The sequence below is a fragment of the Heteronotia binoei genome, chromosome 21 (genome assembly GCF_032191835.1).
Source record: "Heteronotia binoei isolate CCM8104 ecotype False Entrance Well chromosome 21, APGP_CSIRO_Hbin_v1, whole genome shotgun sequence".
NCBI classification, from domain to species: Eukaryota; Metazoa; Chordata; class Lepidosauria; order Squamata; family Gekkonidae; genus Heteronotia; species Heteronotia binoei.
In genome coordinates this window covers 169,281,346-169,302,154 of record NC_083243.1, presented here as the reverse complement: position 1 = coordinate 169,302,154, position 20,809 = coordinate 169,281,346, and the positions used below count along the sequence as shown (strand labels likewise).

General features: G+C 42.2%; 2 protein-coding genes across 2 annotated transcripts in view; one reads left to right on the top strand and one right to left on the bottom strand.

The window, feature by feature from the left end:
- The window catches only part of STX3 (syntaxin 3), a 66,672-nt gene extending 64,609 nt beyond the window's left edge, over positions 1–2,063 (top strand). The window contains exon 10 of the mRNA XM_060261226.1: positions 1,971–2,063. Coding sequence (XP_060117209.1) covers positions 1,971–2,048 — 78 coding nt within the window. The 3' untranslated portion in view covers positions 2,049–2,063. The remainder of the gene's footprint in view (positions 1–1,970) is intronic.
- Positions 2,064–5,031: 2,968 nt separating this feature from the next.
- Positions 5,032–10,307, bottom strand: MRPL16 (mitochondrial ribosomal protein L16). Its single transcript, XM_060262262.1, has 4 exons — positions 10,112–10,307; positions 8,356–8,424; positions 5,823–5,971; positions 5,032–5,709 (listed from the first exon to the last, which is right to left on the bottom strand). Exons 1-4 carry the CDS (start codon positions 10,161–10,163, stop codon positions 5,224–5,226), a joined length of 756 nt encoding a protein of 251 aa, XP_060118245.1. The 5' UTR covers positions 10,164–10,307; the 3' UTR covers positions 5,032–5,223.
- Positions 10,308–20,809: the final 10,502 nt, after the last annotated feature.

Here is a 20,809-nt window from a genome sequence, read left to right as displayed (position 1 = left end):
TTATCCATCACACAAACCACTGATTTATAAATGCTTATTGAGTTTACAGGCTATAGAGATAAATAACAAATTAGCTACTTATTTTTATTTTCTAACAATGTAGTCTTAGATTTTGATCTTGCATTATAAAATTCCTCTCTAAGGTTTGTTGTGTTAACCACATATGACTTTTCATGTGTGTGTAAAAAACACATCCTACTATATTTCTGTTCACCAGGTCTATGGCCACATTGCTTGGACCTCAGCAACACTTGTGTTAGACTTCTGCAGATGCCAGTCACAGAAATGGGAGTGTGTGTGCATAAAAAAATGTAACTTTATTTTCTTTAGCAAATTAACAGAGGTGGGAGCTGGTTTCTAATAGCAAAATCTAGTTGTGGCTGAAAAGTTACAATCCCTGTTCCTTCCCTGCATGGCCCCTGCACAGGACGGAGATGTTGACCTTCATCAAGTCTGATTTTACCTGAAGGGGACTCTTCTGTATTGCAGTTTCAGCATCAGTAGCTTTATTGTTTGAAGCTATTCTTTTTTAGATTGGAAAGCTGGAGGTTTGGGAATATATGGGAGAGATTCCTAGGGTTTGAGGGCTTCAGTTTTTGTGGCAACAGTTCCTAAATGGGAAAGCTTATTTGTTAGTCCTGCTATAATCCAAGGGAGATTAGAATTAAGAATGTGTCTCCTGGAGGTGATAATAACATGTTCACGATTACTAGCAAAATCTGGCTGGTCCAGTTGTGCTTCTGCACTAGCAGCATCATTCACATCTACCCAGCATCTAAATTGTCTAGTTGTGATTCTGTTCATGATGGACCTTATGATCCACCTTCCCCCCCCCCTCGATAGAGTGTAACAACACCCCTGGCAGATGCATTTGTTTGACCCTACTAGCCACGCAATGGATGGAGCTAAGAGAGGGGAATTTCTCATACCGTCCTTTTCTCTAGGCCATGACGTCTTAATTGGGAGGTGGCAGTGCTATTGTGTGGTCAAAGAAATGGTGAAATGACTACCTGTGAGATGTCATGGTATCGGTGAGGGGTGTGTGCTTTAAAAAAATGTTGAACATGGAATTTCAAGATATTGAGCTGCCCGTGGACAGCAGGATCCTATGAATTTGATCGTCTCTAAACTTTTTTTTTAAAAAAAATGAAAACTGTATTTTTAAATTTAAAAATAAATGAATTTATTCCAACATTATTAGCTGTAATTGAATAAATTTCAGGACATTAGGGGTTGAATCCAGACTGTATTTTCCATCAGTAGAGCTGGACTTCCCTGCCTCTCTGCTCCCACTGATCTTTACAAAATGGGATGCAGGGTGGGGGGGGATCCTGAGGAATGATATGGGGGGTGTCTGCAGTGGGAACAGGGAATTGCCAGTTTAGTTTGGATCCAATCCACAAGCCTTTGCACTAATTGTGAGGGGTGGTGTGTATTTCCCTTAGCCAATTTATGGCTTTGCAGTGCCTGAGTGGCTGGGGGATTGCTGTTAAACACACACAGGTTTGGGGAGATACCTTAGGACCACAACTGGAATACACAGCCTGGCTGAATTTTATTTTCCTTGCCTGTAGTAGCTATACCAAGTCCTTTAGGGAATATTAACGTAATGGTGGTGTTCTTCACCTAGCTGTAGAACCTGCGCACTTCTTACATCTAGTTTTAGGACCTGTACTTACTTTTACTCCAGTGGACCTAAAATGGAAGGGATGCTTCTGCATTGTTCAAAAGTGGAGAACTGAAGAGACAACTGCATTAACACAAAAATGTAATGGAACGCTTGAGCTCCATCTAAACCTGTGAAAGAACAGTCTTCATGACCCTCTAACTCCCCCACTTTTCCTGAAGCTTCCTGTAAACTTTTTACTTCTACAGCTTACAAAAGATAAGGTTTTCCTCTTCCCCAGTCCATTCTGATTACATATGTCTGAGTATACTATTATTCATTTTTTCCCCCTCTTGCTGAGCAGAAGAAGATTATGATCATGATATGTTGTATCATTCTTGTCATCATCCTGGCCTCCACTATCGCAGGTTTCATTGCCTGAGCACCTGGGTCCTATTCCCTTGCTACTTGCCTCAGGTGAGTTACACAGAGGTGTATAAGCACTATTTGTATGTATTAATTTCTGTGTCACCTCTTGGCACTCAAGTACACTGGGTCTGATGCTGTATGCTGTTTTGTGTCACTCCTTATGATCTTATTTTGCCAACTAGGCTAGTAAACTCCAGCCATGGTGTTCTAGAATGCCTTATCAGATAATACAAAAAAAATATATGCCCGATTTGGAAGGGAAGGAAAAGCAGCATCACCTCCATGCTGAAAAAGAGCTTGCTGAAAAAAATGCACAAACATCTGCATGTAGAAACTGAGTATTAAAATGAGCTACGAGGACTGAAAGTATCTCTTGGGATAATGAAAGAATGACCTGTGTTGTTCAAGGTTCCACAGTCCTAGTTGCACTAGACTACTAGTCGTCATTGCGCTAGAATACTACCAGCTCTGCATCTTTTTGCCTACTAAATTTTATGCCTCTTCTTTTCTCCAGGGTAGCTTTGCGAGATGGCTTCTCTTCTTTCACTTTCTTTGGGTCTCATAATCTCCACCACTTCCTCTTCATGAAGAGGTTGCCAGTCATTTACCCTTCAAAATGTTTTAACTGAACATGAAAAAGGGGCAAAAGGAGCCTGAACAAGGGTCTCAAATTAGAATACAAGCATGGAAGTCCCTGAGATGAGTATGTGTGGAAGCAGTTACAGCAAAGGGGACACATTCTTCATTTCTTGCTCCAGTCAAGCTCCATTTTCATTGGTTCATTTTCTTCAGTGTCTCAAAATTCTTATTGAACGTCCAGTCTGTTTATGTTGGCTCCTTCTGCCCAATGGATCACTTCTGTAATGAAACCAAATTCTTCAAAGAGCATCTTCATGTACTTAGTGGACAAAGTTAACCACTTACCTTTTGCTTCATGGCCTGTATAAGCTACTCTTAAGATAAGGATGGAAAACCTCAGGTACCTGGTTGCCTATGAATTGAAGACATTTTCCCAGTTGTGCATTTTCTATGCTCAGACTATGTTGAAAGAAAACTGCATCTTAATGTAGTCGTACTTGGTGTCCTGAAAGTGTAGACTTGAGCTTCTCAACAAAGGTATTCCAAGTCCATACCTGCTAAGCAGTGTTGCTGTGCAGGATCCTGCCATGCTTGTGGCTCTACTCCCATAGCTATATACTAGGGATGGGCACGAACTGAAGCATGAATCACAATTCATGCTAAAAATGGCAAATTCGTGGTTCATTCTGAACTGGTTCAGCTGATCCCACCACATCCAAACAAGAACATTAACTGGCTTCATTTTTTCCAGACAGCCTGGTGCCAACCCTGCATTTCTTGTCAGTTTCCAGTTAAACTGACTGGAAGCGGCAGTTCCACTCTCCCTGGTAGCCTGCACTTCTTATCACTTCCCAGTGAAACCTCTGCTCTTCCAGCCCCTGCACTTCTCATCAGTTTCCAGTGACCCTGACAAGGAGCACAGGGGCTGGGAGAGCAGAGCTGCGGTATCTAGTCAGTTTCCAAGCTTCCTGGGAGTGAAACCAACCAGAAGGCTTCCCTTTCTTTCCCCAGTTCCTGGGAGAGCAGTTTTATTGGGGCACCTGCTTTTGCACCAAACTTGGAAAGCAGGTAGAGGAGAGTCAGCTGAAGAGTTTGCTGCAAGTTTGGCATCTCTAGCCCACTTGGGGGCTGTTCTACACCTTTCCAAAATGAATGGACCAACAAACCATGAATTGTTTGGGAAACTGAAAAAAAACATTAAATGAAACGAACCGCTGAATTGAGCAGCCCATTGACCCACAAAACAAAATGAACCACCATTTTTGCATTCTGTACCCATCCCTACTATATACATATAGGCTGTTCCTTCTGCTGTATAAGAGTCAACAATCATGAGGCTCAAACTACAGCCAACTGTAGTGGAGTCATAATACAGACACCCCCAGTTAAAAACACTAATAGGTAACTGGGCATCAGTTGCACTAACATGTATAACTTGTACAAAGATATGTACTGCACTTCCTGAATATATTTCTCATGTACTGGAACAAACCTTGTCACTGTATATATCTTTAAAATATATTTATGAATGACGTTGAGGTTTTCTTCTTTTAGTCTCTTCCTGATAAGGGTGTGGCTGGAACAGAAGTTCCTTTAGTCTGGCCAATGATGTATCATGTGATTTCTTGAAAGGTGGGGAAGACCCTCTGGTTTCTCCCCTTCATTTTGTGAACTGGCTACTAAGTAAAGAAAATGAGAACTTCATAAATGCACAATGTTTCATTCTTCCTTGTGACGATTCAAAGGAGAAGCACTTATTCAGATTTTCTCAACTGTGGCTTATATATCATCACTTGCTGCTGTACAAAACACATGGTCTGTTGACAAAAGAGCCTCTTGAATAATTTTTTTTCCACTGACCTGGTGTAATAAGTATGACAGACTAGATTAAAGAAACTGTTAACATGCCACCTTAGATTTTTCTCCTCAACCCCTCTTCCAGCTTCAGGTTGGGGGGGGGGGAGGGAATGAGCTCTTTTTGAGTTTACTAGAACCTTCCAGAAAGATAAAACTGTCCAACCAAACCACCCTCTTTAGTGTCTTGTAATTTGTAACCTGCTGCTGTTTAGTCATTGGGCTATCAGCTGGGCTGCCAGGAGGCTTAAATTCTCTGCCAGCACAAACGTGTTATAGTATTCTAATGAAGGCCATATCACCCCTCCAACATTGCTTTAAAAAAAAGCAACAGCCACTAAGAACTTGTAAAAAAGTCTGTTTTTACAACAGTAAAGCGCCTAAACCCATGTCTGAATATTCCAGGCAAAGATATTTCTTCTATGTAAAGGAGAAGTTACTGCAGGAAGACTCCGTTGTCCAGGAAGACAAAGTTGTGCAGAATTCTTCATGCACTGTAAACAACCACTTCTGGCAGAAGTTCCTGTGGTCTTGCATGAAACACTAAAACAGGCATCTATGACAGGAAATATTTATTCACCCAAAACCTATTAGTATAATGCAGCGTATTTTCATATTTTGCACAGCTATTTGTTTTTCAAGGGAGCCCTTTGCTTAATCCATTAAAAACCTTCTGTTTTATTTTATTAAAGCTTCAGAGCAGTCCATCTGTTGGCATCACAGTAAAAGAGCCTCTCATTCATTTCTACCTTTTTTTATACTCTGTCTGGTAAAAAGAACTTTCCCCAATAGCGGCCCTTAAATCGTAAGTCATAGGGGCTCAGGTATTTCCTCATCCCTAGCATATTGGATGTGATAATGCGTTCAAAAGTCCATGGATTCTGGTTGTTTTGCCTCCTCTCTTCTTCTCTGTCCCGCATCTCCTGCAAGGACTCTCGGCTGACTGCTATGGCTGGGAAAGGTAGCTTTTGGGCCACTTGGGTTAAGAAGTACTCTACCTCACCAAATTCCACATATCCACCCACTTCTACTATGAGACGGCCTGCCTTCACTGCTGTCACATAATGGTCAATTGCACCTTTGCCACCGCCCATCCGCTGTCCCAGTCCTTTGCGAGTGATGGGCTTGTAAGGGGCAGGCACCCTCCAAATAGCAAACATTGTCCTGGGATTGATGTGCCGGTTGATAGTCAAGCGTACCATTTCAAAGTGACCCCAGCGAAGGTAGCCGCCACCCATAGCCTGCAAAAGCAAGGAAGAAAAAAAACATGAGGCTTACAGTTCAGGGACAGGCAAAGATATCATTTCTTCTATGTAAAGAAGAAGTCATTGAAGGAAAACTCACTGTCACTCACCAGAATGCCATACTGTCCTTCAGTGAATTCTGTGGCTTCTGTAGATGGGCCACGGATATCACGTAAATTCTTGAACTCACGCCTGGCTTTGGGTATGCTTGGGGCTCTCTCTATGAACTTTAGTTTGGGTTTTTCAGGAATTACAATGCCTGGAAGGAAGCAAGCAATTGCACATTCACTTCAGTAGTCTCCTGCCGGCTTTGTTCAGGTTTTGGGACTTTAGTTTCCGCATCAAAACTGTGCCTCCTGCTTGTCACCTCTTGTCAGTTTTATATGGAAGCACCTGAGGCAATGATATCTGAAACATCCTCCCTCAGATCAAATCAGCCAAATCAACCAATAATGGCTTCTGCTCCTCCACTAAACAAAACTGGTCAGATAATCCAAAAGTAAAAAAAAAATACTTAACTTTCCACCCCCAACAGCCATTTTCAAAGTGACTTACAAATAAAATAAGAACAAATCAAACATCACTCCCAACAGCAGAGGGAGAGAAAACAATAAGAAGGCAGAAAATCATAGCAAGCTAGAATGAACTCAGATTTTCAATCAGGATTTGCCTGGCACCTCCATAATAGTTCAGGCACCAGCCAAGCATTTGGAAGGTTCAAACATATGTTAGGAAGGCCCTATCACCAGTCACCAGCAGCGGGAAGTGTGTGTTTGTGTGTGTGTGTCCAGAGATTGACCTGCAATAATGAACTATGTGTGTGCACAAGTTCATTAAGAAGAAAGTTTTTTCTGGTATCTAGGCCCAAGCAATGTAAACTTTACTGACGAGAACTAATTGTATATAACTGTACTAAAAATGAACTAGACGTCAGTGTAACTTTTGTGCCACTGGTGTAAGATGTTCATGATAACAACCTCCAGTCAACAACCTAATCAGTGCAAAGGCAGCACTGAAAAGCATTGATTTAAAGAGCATCACAGTGATCTAGCCATATTATGGCCAGACCAGTTTTGTACTCACTCCTCTCTTCTGGAGACTAACATAGGCAAAACTAGTACCCTGGAGATTGGGGTGGCTTATTAATGTGTATCCTGGCCCTTATTTGGAAGTAAGTCCCACTGATTTCAAGTGGAAAATATTTTTACAAAGACTTGTTTAGGACTGCAGCAACAGTAATGATTCCTCTTTTTGGTCCCTGAGATTAATTTAGAGCTATTATTCACTTGCATTAAAACAGCATTCTGAGATAGTTTTATCTCTTTCTGGTAAACATGGAAAATGTAGCTCAGATAGTAGCTAAATACTGTTTGTGCTAAATACAAACACAGTAGCGGTAGCAAAAATAACAATGTGGGATGCTGCTCCAAGCTTTCCGACATTTTGTCTCCAGATGTCAAATTTTGTTTTGTCACAGTATCAAAAAATCAGGGATGGAGAAAACTCAAATCTACATCTGGTAAGATCACCAGTATACTGATGAGAACAGTAATTGCAGGGCACAGGAATGGTTATTTTGCTTTGGCAAAAACTTTCATAAAATGAGGTTTAAAGAGCCACATATTTTAATGTATTTGCTAAAAAAAGGCAACTAGCCAACTTTGCATCTCTTTTTGTATAACTGTATTTACATGCAACACTATAATAGCATAGCATCACCAACAAATGTTTCATTTACTACACTGGGCAGCACATTTAACACATTTCATGTCCCTCTGGAGAAGTGTACCAATTCAGTAATGCTCAACACAAGAGCTGTGTATTTCTAATACCAGTCACCCTCCATAGTGCGGTGTTTGCATATACCTATAAAATAGAGAGTGCTTTCAGATTTGATAGTCCCAATCACATTTGGAAGAATAAGAATCTTTAACCCAGTCTCCTATTTCCCCTTACAGGTCACAGTGTGGCCAACACTGGCAGAATGGTCCCCTCTATTTAAGTGAAATTCTAAAGCAAAACTCTTAGTGTCAGAAACATCACACACAATCTATGTGCTAGATCAAGAAATCCAGCAGTGGGAATTTCATGTGCATATGTGCCTTATTTAGTAGAAGGCTACATTTAGTAGAAGGCTACATCTCTGTGCACGGGGGCTTTACTGGGAAGGGAGGAAGAAGATGAATAATCTCAACATAACTGACTTTGACAAATATTGCAGACATTCTTGTTAAGGGATAGCCAGAAATGGGTAACACATGTGGTAGCAAAATTCTGTGTATTAGCTCTTATGAAAAGGAATTGTGTGATTTAGAACTTATTTTTATGTACTTTTAAAAACCTGCTTTCTACTTGCTTCAAACTGGTTTGTCCTTGGACCGTAATAAAGAATTGATTGATTGATTGACTTTGACAAATACCTCTCAAGAGTAAATATGTATTTTTGAAACCATGCTACATTATCTGTCCCGTTCATTATATTTTAAGAGAATGGTTAATTAATGATTTACTTTTGCACTGTCTGTACAACTATTTAGGGTGAATACCATCTATGCTTATCTACCTCATCTTGATCCAATTAAAAACAGGAACACAAAACTCATTTCATCTTTTGTAAGTAACCTCCCTCATCTATCAACATACCACTATAATCTGGGGGAAGTGCATACTTCTTCTTCAAGCCAGGAATAACAATGTTGGTGCTACTGGAGCCTAGAAAAAACAAAGAGAAGAAAGACATAGCATCTAAAGTTAGTACTATGCAGAAACTGGTACAAGAATATTGATCAAACATTCTACCTCTAAAATGCTAATAGTATTCTCTAATAAAATAACAGTGAGGTACTGTCAGAAAACCAAAAACAAATGGATGAAAACCTGTCATTTGCTTTAATACGATGAAAAATACCATATTTTGTAAATAAATTAAGAACTCATGAGAGTAGAATAAACACAACAGCAAATTGCAATATAATGCCGTGACTCCACTGAAGGAAGAACCAACAATATAGGGCTCCAGAGGTATCAAGCCCAGTACAATACATAATAACCCCTGGCACAACTATATTTCAATAAACAGTATTTTCAGATATTCCATATCATTAAAAATGATTTATCTAAGGCTCATACAAGCACAAAAGATTCATAAACAGATTCATACACATAGTACAATACAGCACAAAACTTCATAACTACAATATCACAATACATGCATACACCAAAAAATCCAAGACCACCATGCTCAGTCATTCAAGTCCAAAAACCCTTGTGTAGCTAGGTGATCGATATAAATTTCCGGTCATCTGACCAGTGATCGATATAAATTGATCATCTGACCAGTGATCGATATAAATTTCCGGTTTCGATGTCCTGATCTACACCTGTTTTATTTTCCAAGAGGAAAAATTACTATAGAAATGGAATGTCCAAGCCTCTTGCATTTACAGTCACAACTTGCTTCATTCACCAGCAGGCATGGTGTATCTGAAAATACTGTTTATTGAATTATAGTTGTGCTAGGGGTTATTACACATCGTACTGGGTTTTGGGTTTGACCCCACTGAAAGCTGCAATATATGCAAATATTTGTAACAAGATAATCCATTGTATCCTACAAATTGTATCCTACAGATTATCCTAAATACAAGAATGAACAAGATGCACCCATGCTGATGATGAATTACCAGCTATCAGACAAATTTCCAAAAGTAAGTGAATACTTCCAACCACAGAAAGAGAAGCAAGGCAGAAGGGACACTTTTGTCCTACAGACAAATTAAAGCAGGACATTTATTCCTGTAACAGTTATGGAAGAGATTTAATTTCAGTACATGCAGATTCCGACCCTGCCTTACATGTTGCACTCTTAGAAATAATCTAGTCTACATAGCAATTATTAAAAGTACTAGAGGGTTGGCTGCTGTATCTGAGCATTCCAGGCATCATCGCCAGTCACACGTCAATTCCCCAACAGATCAACCCACTTTATTCAGATGACAGGACTACCAAACAACAGGACACCACCTATAAATGAAAAGTTCTTCCCCGCCTTTTAAATTTCATATTGCAGATCCGGTTTCCACGATCATGTTTATCCTTTTTTAAGATGGCAGAGAAATCGCATTGCCAAGCGTTAGCTGTTGTGCAATGCGGACACAAGGGCAGGAGAAAAGTTTTGTGTTCTCTCAGCCTCCACACAAATATCAGAGCCAGACCCATCCTCCTCCAGGGAGATTTACAACAGGAAAATGATGGGAAAGGAAGAGGCTGATCCGCCTCCCATCTCCACGACCCCAGGCTGGTCCTGATCCAATTCGCCACCTCGCCGGCTGCTGTTTTTTAGAAATGCAAAAGCCATGACTTGCAACGCCTCGTTTAACAAGGCAGGACGGATCCTGACCTGCTGATTTGCTAGAAGCAGCGAGTCTTGGGCGTCTAAGCTGCTTCCACATAATAGGAGGACAACAGCCGGCTGGCGAACCGGCGCACTACTTCTGCCCAGAATTAAGGTGGCTGAAAAGAAAGGCTTCCAAAAAGGAAAGAAGCGAACGGAGGCGGAAATCAAGACAGGGTTGTGCTCACCCTAATCCGACTCTGACTGCAACACTTCCAGTGAGGAGAGAGCGGGGAAACGGGACGGAAATAGTTCCAGCAATTAAAAGAGCCCGGGAACAACCGAGGCGAGTGAAGAAGAGTTCCGCGTGAGCAGATCGGAGAGCCATTCTGGAAATATCCCATTTTTTCCCCAGAGCTCATTAGTGACATATGAAGGCGACAGCTAGGCGTTCCTGCTCGCTCCTCACCGCGCATCGAATGATAACCTGCCTCTGAACTCGGAGGTTCAAGTTTGTTATCATGGCTAGTAGTTCTAGAACCCCTTCTCCATGATAGAGTCCCACTTTTTCCTATGTGTGGACCTTACACCCACTCCCAGGGCGGTTAGCGGGAATAACGAGAGAGAGAGAAAATTGGAGTAATCTTAAACAGGTCGACTCAGAAGTAAATCCAATTTTATTGACTGAGTTTTAGTCCCGGGAAAATGTTCTTGTTTGTTTAAAAAACAACAGAAAAAAGGAGAAACAGCCCTCCCCCTTCAACAATTAATAAAAGTGAGAAGAAAGTACGTATAAAGTAGAAACACAAATACCGCAACAGTGATCTACACATAAGATTTGATAAGATTTCCAGATAATTAAAAATAAGTCCATAAACAGTTGTACTCTATATGCCCTGGGATGAAATGCTGATAAAGTTGTAAGGTCCTCAATCCATTGATTTAAAGGGGGTGGGTGGGCATTTATCTCTCCAGTGTTGTAATATAAGCCTTTTAGCTTTAGTAAAGGTACAGAGGGTCCATTTTGATGACTATTGTTTAACCTTCAAGAGACAGATAGTTTAAAAGTACAAAAATCATTCTGGGGCTAAATCGAATAAAAAAATCAATGAGCATTCTAACAAAATTGGTTTGAGTAACAACGTACTCCCAGAAAACCCGAATTACTGGACATACCCAAAGCATATGTTTAAAGTGCACATCTTTTGAGTTACAATCATGCAGAGTCCAGCACTAGCTGGGAGGATGGGGCAATTCATCAAGTTGAATAAGTCAAACCAAACTGAACAGTTAGACACTTTACTCAATGCTTTACAGTTACTGTGATGTCCAACATATCCTAAACATCATTTTTGCTGAATAAATCACAAGATCTACAGAGAGCAGGTATAAACTTTGCTTTGGCAAAATAGGACAATCTAGCTCTTTATTGCATTCATTCCCAAGACTTTGCATATCATATTAATATCAAATATTTATAAACTACTATTGTAGGTTTTGTTTTCAGCATCAGTTGAATTAGAGTTTCCAGGAGTAAAAGGGTCTCTGAGCCACTTAACGCTACAGGGCCAAGTTTAGATACTAACATATTGCAATTGTAAATACTGCCATTCGACACAACTTGATACATTATTTCTAGACCTCAGCTGAGAAAATGACAAAAATTCATCATCAGAGACTATCAATTAATCCATATCTGTCCAAGTTTTATATATATTTTCTATATAAAAATATATTCCTTCCAGTTGTATATGTGATCAGAAATGCTGTGTATATGTAATAGTGTTCTTCCCTGGCTTACTGGAGCCTGCAGGACTGAGCTTGGGGACTTGGGAACAATGGACAGTAGGATCCAAATCCCTGCTGTCCTGCTCCAATCATGGCTCCCCTGCTGGTTTGAATGGTCCAATAGCATGCTAGTGTGGGAACCTTGAGCGTATATAAGTTGGCCCAGTCTTTAGTCTTAGAGTGCAGCCCTAAACTATGCTGTGATGAATAAAAAAGAGCTATGATCACTGCCACCTCGCCTCTTCATTGCATCAAACCCACTATATTATAGTGGCGACAAGGATGGGATCCTGGTGAGCGAGCCCAGCAACTGGCACCACACCACGCATTACTAGCTCCGTGCATTGCATCGCCATCGCTGACAACATGGCCGCCACACCAGGAACAGTTCCAGAGTTTGACACCGCCAGCCCTGAGCGATGGGAGACATGGTTGCAATATCTGGAGTACTACACTGAGTACCACGAGGTCAGTGGGCTCAAGAAGAAGGCACTCCTACTCAGCTCTTGTGGCATGACCACCCTGGAGCTGGCTCAGGGCCTCATGGCACCCACTTTGTTCAAGGAAGCAGCCTTCGAAGATATCCTCTCGGTGCTCGCAACCCATTTTGCACCACAGCTTCAATTTCTCCAAGTGTTTCCAGTGGCCCAACAAGCCCATGGGAGACTACGTCACCGCCTTGTGCTGGCTGGCACTCTGCTGTGACTTTCCCCGGCCGTTGGAGGCTCTGAGGGACTGGTTCATCTTCAGCTTGCGGGAAGAAAAGCTTTTCTGGAAGCTGATGGGGAAAGATGACACTGATCTCAAAAAGGCGATCAAGGAGGCGACAGCGTACGAGAAGTTGCGGAAGGCGTGACCGACAGCCACTGCACATCAAGCCGCATCCTCATCATCCAATTCAGATGACTCGGGGAGCTCCACCGTGTGGCCCCAAAGCGCCCGCTGCCATGTGCGACCAAGACTGCGCCTGCCCGAGAGTGGCAGAGAGCCCTATGAGCGCCACTCCTGCAAGTTCTACAATATAGTTTTTGCTCAAATACCAGAGTGTCCCTACATTGCTGGCAACATGAGTACATCACTTCCAATATGTGCTGGAAGTGACATCATGGGCAACAATGCTGAGATGCTGGTGTGGGCTTCCTTTGCTGGCACCATGCCCCCTTCGACTCTGGTCCAAATACAAAGGTATATCAGTAATTAGCATGTTAAAATTTAGCATAATCATAAATGTAAAATATTTAGGAACTAATATTGTAAGAATTAATGTTAATATGACATCTGGGCACCATTAGAAACACCCATAAGCAAATACAATCCATGATATATTGTCTCCCAGTGGCATCAACTCAGACTGATTCCTCACTAGCAGTCACTCCACCCCCCGGGCTTTTGCTTTCCTCAGATCAAGCGATCTGTTAAATAGTGAGTTCGAGGCAGTGGAAGGGCTATCATATAGAGCAAGGGTGTCAAATGTGTGGCCCAAGGGCCAGATCAGGCCCTGGAAGGGCTCCTATTAGGCCTGCGAGTAATTCACTGTCATCTGCTTCCTTCTCTCTCTCTTCCTTCCTTCTGCATCACAGTTCGCTTTGTCAAACTTGCTCAGTCGCACAGGAGCTATAGAGCAAAGCCTCTGTTTTCTCGGTTGGCTGACCAGTACATGAAGCAACATGTACAAAAGCTCTCAGTGCCCAGCTATTTCATGTTTTCCTCTGGGTCTTAGGCTCAAAGAATTTACCATGAGATTTCTGTAATGAATGTCAGTAAATCAAAAGTAGGTTTGCAACTGACAGGCACATACCTGAACAACACCTGAACAGCATACTCAAGATTGCTACAACATTGACATTGTCTCCAGATTTTGATGCAGATAATTCAAAGCAAGGGGTGTCAGTCATCAGAAACTGTTAAACAGAATATCGCAAGAATGCTAATCTTTTAAATATTTTTTTCAAAAATCTTTAATTGTGTTTGTGTCCTTTATAAAGTTTATATCTTTGCTACCTGGCATTATATTTTATGACACACATAGCCCGGCCCAACAAGGTCTAATTTATGTCAGATCTGTCCTCATAGCAAATGGGCTTGGCAACCCTGATATGGAGGATGGTGTGGAATTGTTTTCTGTTGCCCTAGAAAGTCAGACCAGAACCAGTGGGTTGAAATGGAATCAAAAGAGTTTACAGCTAAATATTAGGAAGAACTTCCTGAGAATTAGAGTGGTTTCTCAGTGGAACAGGCTTACTCAGGAGGTAGTGGTCTCTCCTTTGGAGGTTTTTAAACAGAGGCTAGATGGACATCTGACAGCAATGCTGATTCTGTGAACTTAGTGAGAGGTATCTGTGGATTTCCTGTGTTGTGCAGGGGGTTCAACTGGATGGCCTTGGAGGTCTCTTTCAACTCTGTGATTCTATGTCAGTAGGATTTCCAAATGCCCTCTGGCCACAAGTCAGGGGTAGGACAGCCTGCTCCAGGTTGGGAAACTCCTGGAGATTTGAGGATGGAGCTTGGGGAGTACAGGGACCTAAGTGGGACACAGTGCCACAGAGACCACCCTCCAAAGCATCCATTTCCTCCAAGGAACTGATCTCTGTATTCTAGAGATGAGCTGTAATTCCGTGGAATCCCTAGGTCCCACTTGGAGACTGGCATCTGTATGTGAGGTTTCCTTGTAGTTTAGGTGGTGGGTGGGCATAAAACAGATTCTAAAATGCACCAGTAGCTAGAGACAAAGAAGCAAACAAAATGCTCCCCGAAGTGAACAGGTATCAGTACTAACTGAAATATGTAGGGCCTCTTTGTAAGGCAAAACAGCAGCAGAAGAAAAAAATAGTGAAGTCGTTATAGCAATCGAGCAAAAATTAATTTGAGGTGCTATGCTAAGTGAACAGTCAATTGGATAATAAAGTGGAAATCCCCAGAGCAATTAGTGGAGATGAAGACGGATGCTGCTAAATACCGTAGCACCAGCATTCTGCTTTGCCTGCTGAGCAGAGGCAGATTAAGAGTACGAGAGCTCCAGCATTTCTACAACCCCGTTGGGTTACTGGGTAGCTCACAATTATATCAGAACAAAAAATGTTAATTTCTACACATAGCGGATGGCAAAGCTGGTCATCTACTGGGGCGCAAAAATTTCCCATGGGTTGGAGGACAGCAGAAGGAAGGGATCTGCCTCCTTCCTCCCTTGCAGTCTGGTGCAGGTGATGGAGGAGTTGCCGGTTACTCTTCTTTCTGGCACAATCCAGGCTGCAACTGTTCTCATGTTTCAGGACTAAAAGGGGAAGGGGAATAGTTTCTTACCTGATAGTAAACTACTCAGTTTATTACCTGATGGTAAACCTGATGTTAAACTCATGAGTTCCCCCTGTCCATTTTACAGGGTTTTTAAAATGCCATGAGGCCCCTATCTGGCATAGGCGTTGCAGCATTTTAAAATCACTATAAAATAGCCAGGTGGTCATAGTGGCCGCCAGGCTTGGTTGGGCTCTGGAGAGGGAGTGAGGGAGGCTGCATGGAGAAGCAGCTGCCTGAAGGTAGGGGAGAGGCTGCAGTGGGGAAAGGGGTGTATGTATTACTTCTCCTCAGCCCCAAGCTTCTTCAGCTGCCCAGCCCCATCCTTTCTGCTCCAGCAAGTTAATTTATTTTATTTAATTTTTTTTATTCTCCATCTTTTTTCCCAATGAGGACCCACAGCACCTTCCGTTGTTTTCTTCTTCATTTTCTCCTCACAACAACCTGTGGTGGAGGTCACAAGTATAGCCACCTTCAAGAGGGCTTTAGATAAAAATATGGAGCACAGGTCCATCAGTGGCTATTAGCCACAGTGTATGTGTGTATATAAAATTTTTTGCCACTGTGTGACACAGAGTGTTGGACTGGATGGGCCGTTGGCCTGATCCAACATGGCTTCTCTTATGTTCTTATGTGAGGCAGACTAGGCTGCGATTGTATGACTAGCCCAAGGTCACCCAGCGAGATTCCATGGTAGAGGGCTGGTGTGCTGTAGTAGTAGTGTGTTGGACTTGGGCATGAGACAGCTGGGTTCAGTTCTCTAGCTCAGCCATGGAAGCCTGCCAGGTGACCTTGGGCCCATCACAGTCTCTCAGCCTAACTCATGCCCTGACTTGGATAGCCCAGGCTAGCCTGATCCAGTCAGATCTCAGAAGCTATGCAGAGTTGGCCCTGGCCAATATTTGTATGGGAGACCTCCAAAGAATACCTGACACTGGCAGGAAATGGAAACCACCTCTGAAACATCCCTTGCCTTAAAAAAAAAACCCCAGGTCTAGATTGCCACCTAGTGGTGTATAATGTTAAAAGAGCTGAACCAGGGGAGGCTAAACTTCCTTAAGAACCACGTAGAATAAGCATCAGATGTTTGAGTGCCGCAAGGCATGAATGCCAAATCTTTGAAAACTGGAAGGGAGAGAAGAAAGAAAGCAAATAAATGGGGGGAGGGAGAGGTAGAAAGAAAGCACCTCTAACTTTAAATGCGTTCTCCAAACTGCTGGCTGACTTGGCTTGAAGAAGTGATTTAAAGAGAGAAATGTCTTCTTCCAGGTAGTTACTGAATATGGTGACAATATGCTGACAAAAGCTCTATGGGTTGAATTTCATCTTGTTATGAAACTGATTGTCCTGAAGGAGGTCCAAAAAAAATATTTAGGTAGCAGGTACCCGAGTTCGCTAATCAGTTCTCATTCCTCCTCCAGGCCAATGTGTCTCAGTATACTGAATTTGTGAACATATGAAGCTGCCTTATACTGAATCAGACCTTGATCTATCAAAGTCAGTATTGTCTACTCAGACTGGCAGTGGCTCTCCAGGGTCTCAAGCTGAGGTTTTTCACGCCTACTTGCCTGGACCCTTTTTAGCTGGAGATGCCAGGGATTGAACCTGGGACCTTCAATTTACCAAGCAGATGCTCTACCACTGAGCCACTGTCCCTCCCCTTAGCCACTCCTTATGCTAATTTTACTGGTGTATAATGTTGATGAGGAGCTTGATCTGTTCTAGAGATACCAAATCAGAAATACTTTATAAATATTGTCCAGACAATTTGTCCTAGGGTGTCCGAAATACATTTTAGACTTTGCAGGATGACTTTTTCAATTGGAACTTGTTAATCAAATACAGGCTCGGCATAATGCACAAGAACTGGACATAGTCTTCATGCAGTGCAGATTTTGTTCACTTTTGTTTTGAAAAAAACTTAATTTCACTATTAGAGGGATAGGGTTGCCAAGTCCAATTCAAGAAAATATCTGGGGACTTTGGGGGTGGATCCAGGAGACATTGGGGGCGGAGCCAGGAGCAAGGGTGTGACAAGCATAATTGAACTTCAAGGGAGTTCTGGCCATCACATTTAAAGGGACTGCACATCTTTTAAATCCCTTCCCTCCATAGGAAATAATGGATGGGGCACCTTCTTTTGGGGCTCATAGAATTGGACCCCCTGGTCCAATCCTTTTGAAACTTGGAGGGTATTTTGGGGAGAGGTACTGGATAATATGCTGCAAATTTGGTGCCTCTACCTCAAAAAACAGCCCCCCAAGAGCCCCAGATACCCACAGATCAATTCTCCATTTTTTCCTATGAGAATAAGTCTCCTACCCTCCCCCTGTTTTCTCTCTCTCACTCTCACATATGCTTAACTATCTCTGCTTGCTCCACAACAAGGTCTGGAAAGTATAGGGGCCACACTGCTCTCTTTTGCACACACACTCACTTGCTCTGAAACAAAAGCAAAACAAACGGAGGGACTGCACTCTGACGAGGTCTGCTGTTGCTAACCCTTCCCCATAAAGTACTTCCTGCTTCCTGCTCCAATTTAAAGATATACACACATTTTAAAACCGGACCTGTTTGCAGGTCCTGCTGGAGATCTAGAGATACATGGTGGCTGTGGGGGAGGGACTGGCTGGGGGCGGGGGGAGGAGCCTGTAAAACCGGGGGATCCTCCACTGGGACCTGGAGATTGGGAAGCCTATAGAGGGAAGAAGAAAACAAGAAGATGATGATGATATTGGATTTATATCCCTCCCTAGACTCTGAAAGTCTCAGAGCAGTGACAATCTCCTTTTACCTTCCCCTCCCCCCCAATGTAAGAAAAAGTCCCCTACTTTTCATACACATGGACATCGTGATCAGGGTGCCTGGAGTTTTGACTTGCACACATCTGCTCTAAGAAGTGGACTTTGCCCACTGTTTCTAAGGCTTGTGTGGATACTATAAGCCTCAGCTTTGCAGCAGCATTCTACATCTCTAGATGGGTGTTAGCCAGAACTACAGACGAGCTTCCAGCCGCTCCTTGCGTGCACATTCTTGGCTGTTGCAGTGGAAGAAGCCACGCCACCGTGAACTGTACAGGCAGTTTCCAGCCTGTTTCCATGAACCAAAGGCTAACACCACCAGAATCCAGCTTGTTTTCCTGACTCCATTACAGCAAAGCAAGAGACTCACGTATCCAATAGCTGCTTCAACTTTTGCATAAGGCAATCAAGCTTATCTTAAGCATGGATCATGGCAGATTGCCTAAGCTTTTATCCAACGGAACCCAAGACAAAGGCTGGTGCCAGTAAAGATGTAAAGAAGAGGAAGAACAGCTTCACCTAGAGCCAGAGTTCTTTGTATAAATCGGGTGTCACCTTAGGTAACAATTTGGCCCTCTATTGTCACCTTTAGATAAGTTTGGATAGCTTGTTAATCACTTCCATCCCAATACCTCCACCCATGCCTTGCCCTAATTGTCACCCTGGAGCCTCCCCCTGGCCCATTGTTACCTGGAAACCCAATCAGATATCCCGAGCCAAGTCCACTCATTGACCAGATATGGGTATCCAATCAGGTGCCCTGAATAGACTGGCCACTGCCCACTGCCCACTGCAGAAGCCAAGCCCCTATGGTTACTTCGGAGCCTCCCCTTTTTCTGAGGCCATGTACTAGCTGACCACCTGTCATCCGTCCCCGCACCTCCTACCCCCTAAGGGTTCAAGGTAGTCCTTATAACCTCTGACCAAACTCCCCACATGTGCATCTGACAGTACCACATACCCCACTGTTAGATACGCCCGGCCCCCGATACCTGATCAGTTGAGGGTCCATCCCCCATCTCCTTTTTTGTCGCCATTGGAGCCTTCCTTGAAGACTACGATATGAAATTATTATCCTGTTTGTTAATCCTTGTGTTTACCCCTGTCTGTTTCTATCTTATTTTTATTAGGACTGTATGTGCGTTGTGTGACTTTGTATTCTTGTATGTTTGTCTTTATTTCATAATAAACCTTTTTATATTATAATATATTGTCTTGTTATTGGGTAACTTCCAAAGCAGACACCTTTTGTATACATAGGTTTTTGATCTCACTAAAAGACAGATGGCTCTTCACTCAAAATCCCCCAAAATCCTATTTTTAGGGCAATTTGCTTAACACCACAGACACCCTGTGGGGTAGGTGGGGCTGAGAGAGCTTTTACAGCTGCTGCCTTTTCAAGGACAACTCCTACGAGAGCTATGGCTGACCCAAGGCCATTCCAGTAACTGCAAATGGAGGAGTGGGGAATCAAACCCGGTTCTTCCAGATAAGGGTCTGCGCACTTAACCACTACACCAAACAGGGAACAGGAACACATGTAGCATGCGGGGGGATGAAAGTCCACGGGAGTCCAGAAAGAATGGTTGTTTGTTTTTTTAAAAAAATCATTTTAAAGCCACAATGCAGAGCTTTACTACCTTTAACCTTGTTAATATTTACAACACTTTAAAACAGTTACTCAAGTATTCCCAAGATCTAGTGTTCCTTGGCTCTCAAAAAAGATAAAATAAAAATAAAATTCACTCTTAAGTTCCAAAGAGGCAGACTTGTGCCAGACTTCACGCCACTGAGTAGATGGCCTACCACCATTGCCACCACATAACACTCACTAATGCAAAGTTGTGCTTTGACACTGGGGAAATGCAGTGTCTCTGACAGCAGAAGCACAACAACTGTGAAGGATCCAAAGCATGATTGTTCAAGCCCTTATTGGTACCTGTGCGGATGCCATATTGGAATTTAACATCTGCATGCAGCTGCTGGAGGAGATTACGCTGCAGACTGGAATGCAATATCATCAATAAGCTGATGTCACGCACTTAAAAATAAAAATGATCCATACATAGTATTCAGTTCTTTGTGCTAGTTGTAAATTCAGTTATGGGCAGTAATAAGAAGCAATAAATTGAAGCTAAACCCAGATAAAATGAAAATATTGATGTTTGGGGAGTTGAAGAATCTTCTACCATATAGAGTAAATTTTGAGTCAAGCGATACCTTTAAGACCAACAAAAGTTTATTCAAGGTATGAACTTTCATGTGCAGGCACACTTCCTCAGAGACATAGAAATGGAAGCTAACAGTTCATATATGTATAGGCAGATGCCTCTATATAGGTGAACAGCAAATTAGCATACAACTTAATGAAGATGTTTTGACATATGCAAAGACTAAATAGCAATAAGAAGCTAAGTTTATAGGTCACAATATGTTTGAATTTAATTATAGGGGGGGGGGAAACAGTGGAACAGTAAATATGTCAAAGTAGAGCACTAATGTGTAAAAGTATACTTCTTAATTGTTAAGACTAATTGAAACTCTGTTGTTATGGTCTATTGTACCATATAGTTAGAGGAGTTTGTTCTGAGCTTTTTCCTTTTCAGAAACTGATGGGGACTTAGCAGGGTTTTCTCTGAAGCTGCACTTACTATTAAGAATGTACTGCCCAGGAAAGCTTGTCTTGCATCTTTATATACTTTCCCCATATAACTGAAACTTGGCTGCTTGGGAAGCTTTGCTTTTAGTTGGTTTGTCTTTATGTTACTGTTGCTACTGTATTATGATGCATTTCTTTTGTATTGGGACTTAAGTATTTTTATTTAGTTATATAATTCTTTGTATTTTCTGCATGGAAAGGCATTTAATACATTTTAAACTCATT

Coding starts and splice junctions, on each gene's coding strand:
- MRPL16 (XM_060262262.1), bottom strand. CDS start 10,163: ATGTGGAAGCAGCTTAGACGCCCAAGACTCGCTGCTTCTAGCAAATCA. Junction 8,425..10,111: donor TGCTTCTAGCAAATCAGCAG/GTCAGGATCCGT, acceptor TGTTTTTTCTAG/GCTCCAGTAGCACCAACATT. Junction 5,972..8,355: donor ACTTCCCCCAGATTATAGTG/GTATGTTGATAG, acceptor GCTTCCTTCCAG/GCATTGTAATTCCTGAAAAA.